The sequence below is a fragment of the Diprion similis genome, chromosome 3, assembly GCF_021155765.1.
Source record: "Diprion similis isolate iyDipSimi1 chromosome 3, iyDipSimi1.1, whole genome shotgun sequence".
Lineage (NCBI taxonomy): Eukaryota > Metazoa > Arthropoda > Insecta > Hymenoptera > Diprionidae > Diprion > Diprion similis.
The window spans coordinates 8,748,117-8,762,914 of NC_060107.1; the positions used below are offsets into that span (position 1 = coordinate 8,748,117).

Here is a 14,798-nt window from a genome sequence, read left to right on the forward strand (position 1 = left end):
CGTCACGCCTTCGCCTTGCTTCGACCACTGCGATCCTGTCCCGATAAAAATTATCCTTTACGGCTTATGCGCTTGGTTCTATCGATGGCGGAAACTTTCTCGATGCAAATTGCACAAATAGAATGGACTCGTTTACGTAATGAGACATAAATGCATCAGTTGACTTTGTAATTATTTTTGAAACAATAAATCAAATATCTCAGGCCAGGGAAACTGATCTTCAAAATGGATTGAGCTAAATATAGTAGAGAGTAGTTGACTGAGTTTTTCATTCCTTTGAAAATTCCACTTGTGTACAACGCTATAATCATATACGTAGAATTTATATTCGCGAAAATGTGACTCATAAAAATAACCTAGGATTTTGAATTCCAAACTTGGAACTTTCGAATCCGATGACCAGACCCAGAAGAAGACGCGACAAACATGGAACTTCCGCCGGTTGATGTAACGTCGAACGAAGTTCCGTAAAGTGGTTACACGAGTGACTAGTCTGCAAGCATTAACGACCGTTTCAAAAGAGTAAATCTAGAGACGGAGATATATTTGCATAATGGAACAAACTTGTTGACATTTCCTGCAGCGGTATGTCAGGTGCTTCGTCGCAGGAAGAGCGACGTTGACGATGGTTTGGGGTTTTCGTGTCTCCTCGCAAAGATAGCTATTGTAACGCAATCTCGTGCAGTACGGATGCAAACAAGCAACTTCTGAAGCAGGTGAGTGTCGGCCTGTTCGCCGTTTCGTACAAAGTGCTTCCGAAGGAGAAGAGCCCACGAAGCAGAAACTCGCAGGTGGTTTCCGCACTGAGTCGAGACGCGACAAGGCATTGCCATCAGGATAGACAAAGTCCCGGTGGCTACTGGACGACCACCATTACCGAAGGGCACATTAGTAACGGCCATTAGCCGAACGGAGTGCAATTTAGCGACCGGATGATCATCGTTTAACCAGACTGCACTGCACCACTGCATGGAAATCCTAGCGCTGAGTAGACCGGCTTCAGCTATGACCATTCAAATCCTCTCTTCATTTATTCATCTGTGTAGAAAACGTAGGTATAATAGAGGTACTCCGAGAGGTTTTGTTGCCTTTTTCAGCTACCGTGAACCGCCAATCTGTTATGCTCCAGCCTCGCAGAATCGACCTCAAAAACCAACCGCAAAATGCCTATTAAACCGTGCTTGCTCCGCTCCCACAGCTCGCACTCGTCGATAAATTGCGGTCTTTGTTTTTACCTGTTGCAAACTCGATCCGACGGTTTGCCACTTTAATAATCCCGAACAGCGCCAACGTCAGAATTGTTAAAAAATGTGCTAAAATGAATTCGACTATCATGTGGAAAAAGGTATGCTAGTTCTTAATTGAAACTATAACACGATGGGTATGGGTAGAATAAAGTATTGCTATTGCATTCACCGTAAATCGTCAAAGTATTCAATCCAATTTGGTATTTAGAAGCAGGATTTGATGGAAAATGGCAGACAAGAGACGTGAAAGTGCATTTATCCTTGATGTGACGACAGCTAAAGAGTCTGTTTTTCAACAGTAGACGCTTGTTCTGCCTCAACAAGTAATCACAATTTCTGTACCTCTTTGGGTCTCGAATTCATTATTTAGTGTTTCCCGTCTCACTGACTCCTGCTCGAGAAAGTCATCCGCAAAGTTGACCTGCAAGACAAGCGTTGTATTGAGTGTAGTATAAGGTCCAGAAACGAAGATCAAGCGCAAGTAGTAAAGTTCAGAAGTGGAAAACAGATCTCTCTGCGTAATTCGCATCACGATGGATTAGCCAGCTCTTACAATTAGCTGGAACTCGAACAGGAGATCGAGGGAAGTAGGTACACCCAGCCGTATAAATTCTAACCAGCAAGAAAATTCCCCAGCAGTAATACGAACCCAGCGTGGAATATCAGCGCGGACCGAGACCCGGCCGATGGGGGGTTTTCCCTGGTCTGCACTACGGCGGATTCCGATCCTCGGTACCTAACCGTGGTAGAAGCTCAGTTTCGAATCCGGCCAGAGCTGGCGAGGGATGAAGGGGTGAAACTATAAGCCGCTTTCCAGCGCCCCCGGGGGCTGGGGGCGTGGGGAGGATGAGGGCCAGGAGCAGCAGGAGGACGATTAGGTAAACCTAGGATTAGTCGGGCGTCACTCTGTGCCCACTCCAAAAGAGAGAGAGAGAGAGAGAGAGAGGAAGAGGGAGAGAGAAAGGGGGGATGGGAGGGGTTGGATTGATAGAGAGAGACAGCGGGTCTCAATTGCCACCACTAATAATGTTCCCCTGATTTACATGATTGGATTGGCATTACGAAATTGAAACTAGGGACACGGAGATACTCTGAACACACACACACACCCACACACACTGCAGGCTCGAGGAATTGGCGAATCCTCCGCTGAATTTATAGTAGCTAAGCGAGCCGGGGTAGGAAGTCTGGGGTGTATGGGTGCATCTTCGTGTCTGCCGGAGGCTTAGACCGTCACATGCGGGAGCTGCGGGCTGAAACGAGGTAATTAGTGGCAGGTGTCGGTATCTCGGATAGATATTCTGCTACTTTTTCTAGCCGTGCTTCTCAACGGTTGTATAATTAACCGCGATTAAAGCCGATTAACGAAGGTCTGCAGTCGGATAATTGTCCGAGACGGATTAACCCGCTTGCTTTGATCACGATCGGATGGTTCGAAGACAAAATGGTTGATCGTCAATGATGTGAATTTTTACTGTCCGCTGATATTTCGGTTGTATGTACTTCGATTTTCAGATTATTTGAACGCGTACTTCGTTCGTTGAATTATGTGCGATATTGTTGTTGAAATACATTTTCTACATGTCTAGATATTTGTGCATCATTGGAATGGTTTTTGAACACTTGAAATTTTGTTCTGGTTTCTTTATTTGAACATTTTTCTTCTTCTTTCATTAACGAGATGACCAAATTCCAAGTTTATTTTCACCCAGAGCGATGTAATTTTTCAAGATCACTTTGGAAAATGGTAGAGCTTGCAAATTGTGCTTATGCGGACACCAAAAAAAAAATAAAAAAAAAAAATAACGAACAACCCAGACTCAGCTAAACAGTAAAGAGCAACAAGTTCAAAGCCGAAAAGAATCGGCTGCGAGTATATATTTGTAGTGTTTCCGTAAATTTTTCAAAATTTTATTAATCGCAAAATGCTTCAAGTTTTTCAAACCGTTAATTTAGTAGAAAATTGCAAACGTTATGGGGATGAAAGTTTCTGTCAGATCTGAAAGCTCGATTAAACGGCTAAAATACCATTCAACGATAACTTTTATTCTCAACGTAAAATATACTGCACAACCTACGACCGTATCTTGATCCAGAAGATCTCTAAATCGGCAAGACTAACCGTTCCTAAAAGATGCTCAAACTAATGTCTTACAGGGCTAATAAAGTATATTTCAATATTGCTATCGCAGGACATTTGTTCCCCGTGAAGTCGTGGGGCCCATGAATTTTTGCCTCCGTAATAATTCAAAGATCGAAAACAGTTGTAAAACCAAAAAGAGGAATGATTGAAAACGAACAAAGAAAAAAAAAAAAAAAAAAAAACCACACATAAAAAATAAGAATAAAATGAAATAAAAAATCCAACGCAAGTTACAAATAAGATTAAAAATACAGACATTTATGAAAACAAGAGAAAAAGAGAAGAAGTTGCAGTTTTCTCAGAGAAGAGGGGCTCCCTAGAGAAGTTTAGTATACATTCCTGTATCTGCTGCACATCCCGTATAAGATCGTATCGTATCACTCGGAGAGACCGCGCGCTTGCCGTCCTTTGTAGCTTCTTCTTCTTCTTCTTCTTCTTCTTCTTCTTCTTTTCAATTTTTTTTTCTTTCATCGTCCTGCAGGAGTGTCTTCTTCGCGTATTTATGCCTGTCCCACGGAAGGAGGGTGAGGCCCCCGGAGGGCACGGCAAGATGCAAGAAAGGGAAAGGGGGGAAACCGCGACGTCTCAGGAACGACCGAAAAAATTTGTTTTGCGTAAGGCATGTACGAGCAGGAGAGCTGAGGATGGCTTTGCTTTGTTGCTCGACACACCACGCATACACTCTGATTATACCTACCTTACACACCAGTTCGAATCGATACACCGTTCACCGGAATTCTTCTCCAAAATGTAAGCGTTCAAGATTGGCGAATTTGTCGAAAAGCAAAATTTTAACTGCTCCGATATGGCGGGTAAATTTATTCTTCTACTCGAGTATCTGCTTTGTTAAATCAGTTTTGTGGAGAAAATTCAATGACTTCCAGAGTTTAAACTGTGGAATTTCTTATTGGAAAGATTGTATTTAATATAATCTTTCGTCATTTTAGAAAATTTTGGAAAAATCATTTCCACTGGATTACGTGTGTTGGAAAATCGAACACCGAGTTCAAAAAGTTTCTGAGATGATTTCACGACCCTAGCAGGGTTAACGGTCATGGTTCACATTTTCCCACTTTTGTTTCCGGGTATCCAAAAATCACAAGTCATTATTTGCCCCATTACAACAGTTCACTATCATTTTTGATTCGCAGACACTTAAAAATTGTCAAAGATGAACACAGTCGACTTGGCTACTCGCCCAAGTCATAACCATCATTCTAATCTAAAACTATGATTGCAAAATGTCTCCTCCTCTTTCATAATGTCAACATTAAGCACCACCCCATCTAGAATTTACCGAACAATCGATTGTCCAAGGTCTCGCATTTCCACAAAATTTCCGCGCAATTGCCATGATTAGGACTAATACCGATTCCACCGAGAGCCTCTGGCGTATACTTTGTCGACGAAAATTAGTCGAGAGAACGAGTGTGGGCCGGAGCTCGCGTGTCTGTCACAAGGAAAAAGGATTCGTGTATAGCGCAGCCGCGTATAAGGACTAATTTAGAACGATGTACACCAATTACCTCCGACTCTCCACGTGTCCTTTCGTTGCTGCGGCGCGTCGCAAATTGGATAATTCGGAAGCGTTCCTTCAGCACCAAAGTCCCTGCTATGTACGAGTATATTTGAAACAGGTCGCAGGCTATACATTGCGGCCGGTTTTTGCGGTGACGAACCGACCGCCCTGCGGGCCGATGAATCGCATCCCCGATTGTGAGGCGCGGTAGCTAAACGCGGCTGTCAGAGCATTCGCACACTTTCTGGTCCTTGTTGTTCATGGCGAGGAGAAGAAGCACGCACGGAGGGTCCGTAAAATTAGGGAAAGAGGCCCCCCCCCGGAGGGAGGGGAGGATGGCGCCTGGACGGTCCTCGTAAATCGGCGACAATGCGACCGGCGTGCCTCTCCTGTAGGCACAATGGAAGAGACGACCGACTGAGGTCCGAAGATACCGAAGAAGGGATGCGAACCGAGGAGTTGTAAGTATCGTTGTCACAGAGAGACTGCCGTGGCACAATGGGCATCCTGGACGATAATCGTTCCCGTTTAGCCGGGATTTAATGGTTTATTAAACGACAATCGACGATAAATGGATCAGTGGGCCCGTTTTGCGACATACCCAACAATGGTAATCTGGTTAGACCCAACAATGCCCCGCTTATACACGCGCCATTTCACCTCCATTCTAACCAACTTTGTTCCATACTTCCGTTATTTACCTTCCATGACAATGACGGCTCGATCATCCGGACATATCGGTTACCGAAATGACGTCTTCATTTTCTAAATGCTAGACTGAACGGCAACAGCAGTCCAACTAATTATAGTCTTTCTTTCGTGATTTTGTTCAAGGTTTTGAACTTCTCTTGAACTCACGATGAAACCATTTTCGACGAGTGCTTCCAACTTCGTTCCATGATTCCGTATCATGCGCAAAATTGGTGAGAATCCATGATCGGTATCGATCAGATACTGCATGTAATATGCCTACGGAAGGTACGTCGACGATCGTTCAAGGTAACGGGCTAAGCTGGCACATGCAGTAGGGATCGATGGGAAAGGAAAGGGATCATTATATGGAGAATTTTTTCGGCCTCATCTTCTGGGGCAATTAAATCAACCCGGGTCCTACCGAAGGTTCGCGTCGAGTGGGAGTCGTTCCCACGAGGACGAGGCACCAGATCAACACTCAACACTCCTCTTGCTCTTCAGCCTGATGCTAAATAATTCAACGATCACTCGTGGATGCGATTACCATTCATCGATCTCCTCGGTTTCATAGAGACTACCAATGATGAAATGAGTTGATCGAATTTCAACTAGTCTTGAAACTACATCGTGCCAGCAAAGAATGGTATATTCGTCACCAAATCGTGAATGAACGATTTGACATTATGTGCCGGGTACCGAAGTGAGTCACGAACCGTCAACGGACAGGTGTCCGTTTCGTAAAGCCACGAAGGGGAATTAGCAGTCGAGATCCGCTGTCGAGGCACAGTGGCGCTAATTGAAAATCACGCACGTCGTATTTGTTCGCGAGAGACCCGCGGCAGCGGCTCTGCCGGTGCGATGTATCGCGTAGAGGTACACGACAGGGGGAGAGGGGGAGAGGGATAAAGAGAGAAAGGGAGTTTATTCTATTATTTCCATTCCACCACTGGTAGTGTTCGGCATTGTCCTCCGAACAACGAGACGCATACGTGACCAGCTCATTTAACACAATTACCTCAGTGCGGGTAACGTGATTCAAATATCAATTCATCCAGGTAGACTGTACGCTGGACAGATAGACCCACCTAGGCGTCACATGCGCGACACTCTACACAAATAAGTTTGTTACATCAGAAACTTTTATGGGAACCCATACGCGATACCCTGAACGCACACGACGACGCATTGTGAAACCAGAATTAGGGAAAATGCCGGCGACATGGAACACCCAAGAAAAAGTAGAAGCTGCGGGAAATCACGGAGAGACCGTGAAAACGCATTTCTTTGTGCTTGTGAATTGAAATTAATATTTAATGTGGTTGACTTTGTCAGAATGTAATGCACTTGATGTTTGCAGAAAATATTAGGTTTCAATTCCGCCGCGTGGATCAAAGGTATTGAATGTAGGAATCGCACTTGAGACCAGATGCAAAATTGGGAAATCTTCGGAAAGTTATTTGATGTCGTGTGGATACACTTGTAACCTTTAAGTCCATGAAATCAATCGCTATTGTGCTAAACTTCTACTTCTTGAAACTCTTTTCCACAAATATTAAGTCGTTGTTTAGAAGTATGGATAGTACCCATCAATATTGCTCGAGAGAAAGAATCTGTAGTTCTGAACCATAAACACATCAGAAGATCAATACGGTTCAACCATATCCCACTAAATGATTAAATTTCCTACACCGTAACTCTGCATCCTTTATACCTTACATAAAATAAAGGTGACGAACTTTTATAATTGCGTTAGAAAAACAAGTAACGCATCAATTTTGAAGACGTGAAATACTGAAAAGTTCCAAGAATTACCATTTCGCAAGATAAACGAACAGTGTTCCGTTTTGAGAGTGTGACTTCGGTTTGAAAAATCGGGAATTCTTGACTATAATGAACCTATAACCGCGCTTTGAAGTTCCACGTACTGTGCAAGATGATCGTATAATCACAACTTCAATCATATCCTTCGCCACGATGCGATTTCTTGAGTAATTGATTCCACGTCAACGTAGAAGTACGACATGCAGAGGTTGGATTAAGGCCGCAAGGGTGAGGCGTTACAGATTTTTGCGGCTGGTGATGGTTGCCCTTTGCCGTAGCGAAGGGTGTCCAGGGGTGGTTTCCCGGTGGTGAAGTAGTGGGCAGCAGGCATCTGGCGTGCGGTGAGCCGCTACCCGCAGGCGCCGCGTATCCCGTGAATCACCAGGATCGTATTATCCCGAAATACGCGTTCGCTTCCGCAGCCACAGCCGCGACAACGACCACGGCCATCGCCATCGCCGTCACCGTCACCGTCACCGTCACCAAGGGTTGGCCGACTGTGCCATACGAGGCCATCGAGGCCGCGGAATGGGTCGAATAACCGCGCTATAGAGATTTCCCCCGAGTTCCGGAACCTGCGGATTATTTTTGTACCTTAATCCGGAAGACCTGAACAAGGTTTTGTCTCGTTTGACCATGTGGCTAAACTTTTTGTCTGTATTTCTGAAACGTAACCAGTGTTTCATCACTTTTAAAGGGCTATAAGACCAAATTTGCAAACCAGTTTTACGGGGAAAAACGGTGAAATGATGGAAGATGCGGGATCCACGGTGATCTACGACGGAGGGAGGGTGGAAGTACCCATCCAGAAGGGGGGAGCGATTGTACGCGATGATTCGTATAATGAGGTTGAGGTTGGTGGAAGGAAGGCTACATCACAGAGGCTGGTGCCGCCGGGTAATTGAATCGTTCGACTAAGCCCGAAATATCCCGATCAAAACTGCACTGCAGGGATTAAACGTTAAGCTTCGATTACTTATATTGTATAACCGCAGTATCACTAATAGCTAATATTACGATCACAGGGGACCGCGCGCATTCGACCGATCAATCGATGGATCTCTATTTTCTCTCTCGTCTAATAACCGTAATCACAACGTTCGTGTATCCCGGCATATTTTTAACATGATCAATCAAAGAGCATTTTGCGGAGTGCGAGTATCCTGCTCGGGAATCAAATATTTGTGCAATAGGACGGTAGGATATTTTCATGGATCCCATATTAGAACCAAACCATTGTTAAAACAATCTATACGCAAAGCGTAAGGCAACTCTTGGTACTTACATACTGGATTCCAGTCCACGGCCATGAGAACGATCATCAGGTGGTAAAGATGTGGAGAAAACCAACATGAAACAAATAATTGAAAAAGGTTATGAACTATCAATCGTAATTTTTCACAAGATATTAGTTATTTACCATTAATGCGGAGTTAAATGTACCTACACAGTAACAGGAAGTACATATTGTAAAAATGTGACTGCAGTGAGCATTCGTCTGTGCAAATTTACTGCACACGAATATCGGTTTTAGAAAAAATATTGCAATCGGCCGAGTGGTTTCCTCAAATGTGCATTTTCCAGTTTGATTTTAACCTACCGTTCAGCACCAATTTGGTCCAGACGTCTAACTGCTGTTTGGACAGCATGAAGGGTGACGTGTTAATACCGACATCAACAACACTATAGACGAGCACCTTTTGCAACGACGAAAGAAAACTTTGTCTGCAATGTATATGCCGAGATGCACATGTGTGTCCAACGATCATCATAGACTGGGCTGTGATTTAATTATCACCAGCCAGTGAAGACGTATAGGTATACAAGAAAAGTAGGTGCCCTTAAGTAGGTCCAAAGTATGCGTATCGGTGTTGATCGCAGTTCTCAAAGTGGTGAATCGAGGCGTCTGATGACCCGGAGGGGCTAATGTTCCGACAATGAATGGGTATGGATGTACAAATGAGCTACCTCGCAATTATGCCAGCACCAAAGTACCGTTGTCAAACTTCCCGTGAACACATGTCGCCATAGTGATATTATTATATTACAATTTTTATATGGAATATAATTATACGCCTAATGTTATACACATGCCGTGGGTTGTTCGGCCACACGCACAAGCACACAGACAGACGCTCGTGTTCTTGAATTATTGTTACAGTGTCCGCAGTACCGTGTATAACGCGATCGCGTAGAATGACGGACGAACGAATGCTGACACGCACCCGCCCGTCTGAAGGAGGACTCGTTCTCCGCCGTTGCTCTGTATAATTTGACATGTTGTCGTACACGTTATTATTCAGATAGATCTTTAGATACCTGAGTGAGTCTACCACCCCTCACCTCTCTCCCTCCCTCCCTCTCTCCCTTTACCTTACCCTCAAACGACCCTCCTCTGCATTCGTTTCCCCCTGGCTTCGCCATTGGTCTTTGAAACACGCTGCTTATGCACCTATGATTGCCCATTCGCACGAACCAGCATAACGCAAAGACATGTGTACAATTTATAATGCTACAAAATTTCCTGCAGCGACCTCTAACCCCGCTGTTCAATCTACATCCACGCCAAACCCTTTTTTCTATTTCGGTCCTCGATATAATCCATGGCTTTTGCCATCTTTTGCAATACTTGAAGAGCCTCCAGTGGTTGAGTCAACTTTGTCTTTCCGGTTGCATCGATTTTTGTTATAAGATTTCAGTACGTTCTTAGGAAAATTTGTGATTCATTCGGATAGTTTTTTCCGGGGGAAAGTTTTCTTTATTCTATTGAGCGATTATGGTTCGAAGAAAAACTTATCGACTCGAGACACTGCATCGCCAAAGGATCACTCGTAGACCAATTTATGTGAAATATGATCAGACAATCAGACATTTGGATCAACTTTACTGCATATCAAGTATTCGTGTAAAAAGGAGGCAAACTCGGTCTTTTCAAACCGAACGCAACTTTCTAGAAAAAGAACCAAAGTAAATCAAAAAAGTAGATCAAAACGAATAGACAGACGTCAAAAAGTACGTAGATACTCGAGTTGTAAACTGTCAGTAACCGAGGAGTACAATTAGCATTATAACATCCCGGGACGAATGGACAAAAGGAATACGAGAATTCGAGCGTTGGGTGGACACGAAATTCTTCCAGTAGTGGACTAATTTCGTGAAACGATCCAGAAGCTGGCAGAGTGGCGGGTAGCTCGTTATCCTGGAGCAGCTGCACTGACAAATCAGTAGCGGATCGTGCGAGCCTTTGATCTGGCGAAATTTTCTTCACGTATTCACTCGTACGCGGGTTCCGATGGTGCGTGTCGTTCGAGCTTAAGATTTCTATCGCTTTTACAGACATACGTGCAGAGTACGGACACGCGTGTACATTTGTCTGGAGGAACGCGTGATGGGACAGTGGTTCCCGAGTATCTTTTCGCGATCGTAAATTAATATCCAGCTGAGGCATTCCGGATATTGCGATCTCGCAATCGGGACTCGAGATAAACGCGGGTATGATCGGTATAATGCGAAGGGTTTCCGTGAAAATAATGAGAGGGGTAAGTTGGAGGTAATTAAGCCCTGCCAGATCCCACGTTTCTCTAATTAGCCTATATGTACATAATGCCATACGTGTCTATGGTTACGACTTCATAATTACCAGCAAGGTATACGTATACGTATAGGTATGTGTATGCTTATCCACGTATTTAGTACAGTCATGGACATTTGCGTCACGAACACTACTTGACAGATGACGTTTATCACTTAGCTGCAGGTACTCATCCGTTCTCTCTACGTTTCGTCCTCTTTCTTCTCATCCGTACACGATATTTCTCCACTCATACAGCCCGCAGTACATTCCGGATAATTAACCTGTAATTAAGCAGTTTGTTCAACGAGCTCGGATGGTTCGGTTCACTACGACTAGTGTCTGCACCCAAGATGGATCCACCTTTTTACCTACTCGAGCCGATGCGTCGTAACCTGGGTGGGATAACGCAGTGAAATTTTAATCTACGGTCAGCTACTCGGCGCCGTTACGACTCCTCGTAAACTAGAATAAAATAACTGAAATAAGCTGGCCGGATAATTCGAGACACCATTTTCATTATTTCACCGCTACCTGGGCACACGTCCGATAGATATTATACCTATAGATACGATATGTGCGATGCGATCGTCGACTTTATCTCTATAGAAATTACTTCGGAGGATTATAGTAAATGGATGAAGTATATTATCCCACTTATGCATAAATATGGACACCCCGGATCCTTCCACCTGCCTTGAGATACGACGAGGTTACCTACACGTACGTAGGCACACGCACACGCAACTTTCTGATGGAATCGAAGATTCGAAAAGTCCAGATGTGAAGAACCAATTATTCATTACAGTCTTCAGTCGCGACTCGCAGGAAAAATTTACAATTTATAACAAGATCCTTAGGTATCATATTTCTCATTCTCTTTCCCTAGGAAGTGGCGAAAAAACAGACGACGAACCAGCCCAGGGAGCACCTGCTCGTATCAGGGATAAAGTTACTATCCCAGAAGTCAGAAAACGCACAATGAACAGTATTTGCACTTTCCGTATACAATCGTTAGTTAAAACTACCGCACGAAGAGATCGAATGGTTGAAATATCCGGTCCGTTTCATTGATCATTATTAATTAATTTTTTTCTTTGTTTATAACGATGTGAATGTGGTTTGAATGGCGGCGTCGTCGCGAAGCGGTCATCGCTCCAGGAAATCAACGCAACGCGCGCGAGAGGTTCCTCAGGTGAAAACATAAATTAAAATATATTAAAAGAGCGATTATATCCATCAAGGTCTGGCAGGTGGGATGAGACGAGGCGCGATGATGCTTCGTCATTAGAGCTACGGGACCTGCTCATCGCCAGTGAACCCCAATCCCAAGAGGGCACTTCGAATTGAAGAGGGACGCGGCGGCCATCCGACGTAGTCCCAGTCTTCAGTTAGAAATTTAAATTGCCAGTTTAACGCTAGAGTAATTAATAACGGACCGACCATACTCCACGGCTCACGAACAGTTCAGTCCAGTGCCCACCTTGTGCTTCTATAATCCACCTTCGATATACTCAACCCTGCTTTACAATCTTAAACGCACTATAATCCCGGCCACACGCATTCTTTCTCCTCGTAATATACCTTCGAATATCGTTTACTTCTGCTACGTGGTGTAGCTTATAAATATCTGTTTACGATACATCGCGATGCTGAAATCTTGTATGGAAACTCGCAGGTAAGTCATTTAATTTTGGGCATTAAACAGCTAGTCGCACCATTTGGAAGATACTTTGAAAGGTGTTTTCAACTTGGTTTGTTTCATTCGAAAATCCTTAAATTCATTGCCTTGATAAAGAAAAATTACGGTGAAGGAGTATTATAGCTTTTGTATCACCTGTGCTAAGAAACGTTGAATTGATTTAACCGTTTCGAAAATTTGTGAACGAAATTACATGGGTGGAAAAATCTAGGCTGCCGTAAGAATCGTGATTAAAAAAAAAACCGGCGTAGGGACAGGTTATATTCTATTGACGCGAAGGGCGTGGACCTCTGCACCTGCATGATCCTGCAGCAGGAGCAGCAAGAAGCTAAGACTAGCAAGGCAAGGCGCAAGATCTCTGGGAGCTGATAAAGGAACCCCTAAACATCCACCATTATATTAAATTGTGTATATTTCCCTTGATAATTACTCGAATTATAAGCATTATGTAAATCGTCATACTATGTTAATCCTACGGTGTATTATATGGAGGAGTCCGGGTATGCGTTGCGCCGTGAACAGTCTCCTCCTCTTATCCCTTCATAGGCTCCAGGGTACACATGTATACAAGCGGCGCTGCGCTGCGCTGCGCTATACTTACGTATTACCTTCTTTTCGCCTTCTCTCCATTCTCGCGGGATTACAGCAATTTTGTTTAAGCGTGTGCTAAATGTTATATTATGCGGTTTTTATTCCCGTAGGTAGGTAGGTAGGTAGGTATAAGGTAGCCTGCCCTCCCAAGGAACCCAACCATCATATCTATAGCGAATTCTCAACGCGCGGGGATCCTCAGCTACGCTTTATAAATGCGCACACCTCTATTTACATAATATTTTAGATCCTTATCCGCGATACGTGTTGCCTCCAGACTATCGTGATAATTTGTTATTTCTAACCCTTTCATTCCTCGGTCCATTCCGCCACCCGATTTGCCTCGATCACGCTTCTCGCTTCAGTAACGTGTAATGTTCTCGGTGTTTGTGTAACATTTCGGATGTCTCATCAAATTGTTGTGTTGCTTTCGGTCTACTTCGATGATTCAAAACGTGTAGAAATGATTAGAAATACACCCATGTCTGATAGCAGTTAAGACGTCTAAAAAAAGTGAGTAACTGACTAGAATTAATTGTTGCACAGTAATCAAACGACAAGTATGTACGAAATTCTGATTTATGAATTTACTGCCCTTTCGAGCGAAACATCTCGATACAGAAACAATGAACAATGTGATCACAGTTGATTTTCCGAAATCAATCTGAAGAGATCTGGGAGAAAAATTGGAGCTGAAAAGTGACTTAAGTGACTGTTCCTTGAAAAAAGTGACTACCAGACTTGTTAACATATTAAAATTAAACCCCCCATGTCAGGTTGAAGATGATTTTTGAATGAAAGTATTGTGTTGACTTAGATTCGACCAGTTTACGATAAACCTCCGTACATACTTATCACGCCTAAGAGTTGAAGGTTCATAAAATTTTTACCCTAATGTAGAATGTTTTATATAAAAGCAGCTTTAACACAGTTTCATGATTTCCACAAGCACTATTCGTGGTCCTTTATCCCGTTTAGAAATAATTCCCCACGTAGCTGGGGACCAGAAATAAAAACGACGACACGTGTAATCCGTGGACATAATGTTCTGTTTGCGTCAGGAACATTTATGTACGAACACGGCTGTGTATAATGCCAGAGAGATGTAGTGAATGGGAGAAAGAACCGCGTTAAGAATGAACTGGAATAAATGGTGCTCTCCGGGAGTTTGACATCTCCCAGCATCGGGCGAAGCTTGGTTATAAACGCGTGATCTTGAATGCAAATGAAGTTGTTCGCCTGTCATTATGCTAATATAAATAATGACAAGGCGTTATAGGTTGGGCACCAAGATATATATACGCCTGGAACAGTTGACTCTGCGTACCTAAATCCTTGTATCCAGCCTTCCTTCCATCGAAGGAAATTGAATAAAATGTTGAAAAATCATGGCTTCGATCAACTTCCGACCAATCAACCCTTCGTCCAAGGCTGACTGTCAGCAAATGACTGACATTACGTACCGCGTCCATAAACCTCGTCATATTTCATAGGCGGATTTTTGTATCATT

General features: G+C 43.6%; 1 protein-coding gene across 4 annotated transcripts in view; it reads right to left on the reverse strand.

Moving 5' to 3' along the window:
• LOC124404390 (ankyrin repeat domain-containing protein SOWAHB) overlaps nucleotides 1-14,798 on the reverse strand; it is a 122,843-nt gene that overhangs the window by 20,561 nt on the left and 87,484 nt on the right. For all 4 annotated transcript variants that reach the window (XR_006929003.1, XM_046878480.1, XM_046878479.1 and 1 more), the window contains one exon: nucleotides 14,135-14,137. Coding sequence is in view for 3 of the 4 variants with exons in the window: in XM_046878480.1 (XP_046734436.1) it covers nucleotides 14,135-14,137 (3 nt within the window). In the remaining variant the exon portion in view is untranslated. The remainder of the gene's footprint in view (nucleotides 1-14,134; nucleotides 14,138-14,798) is intronic.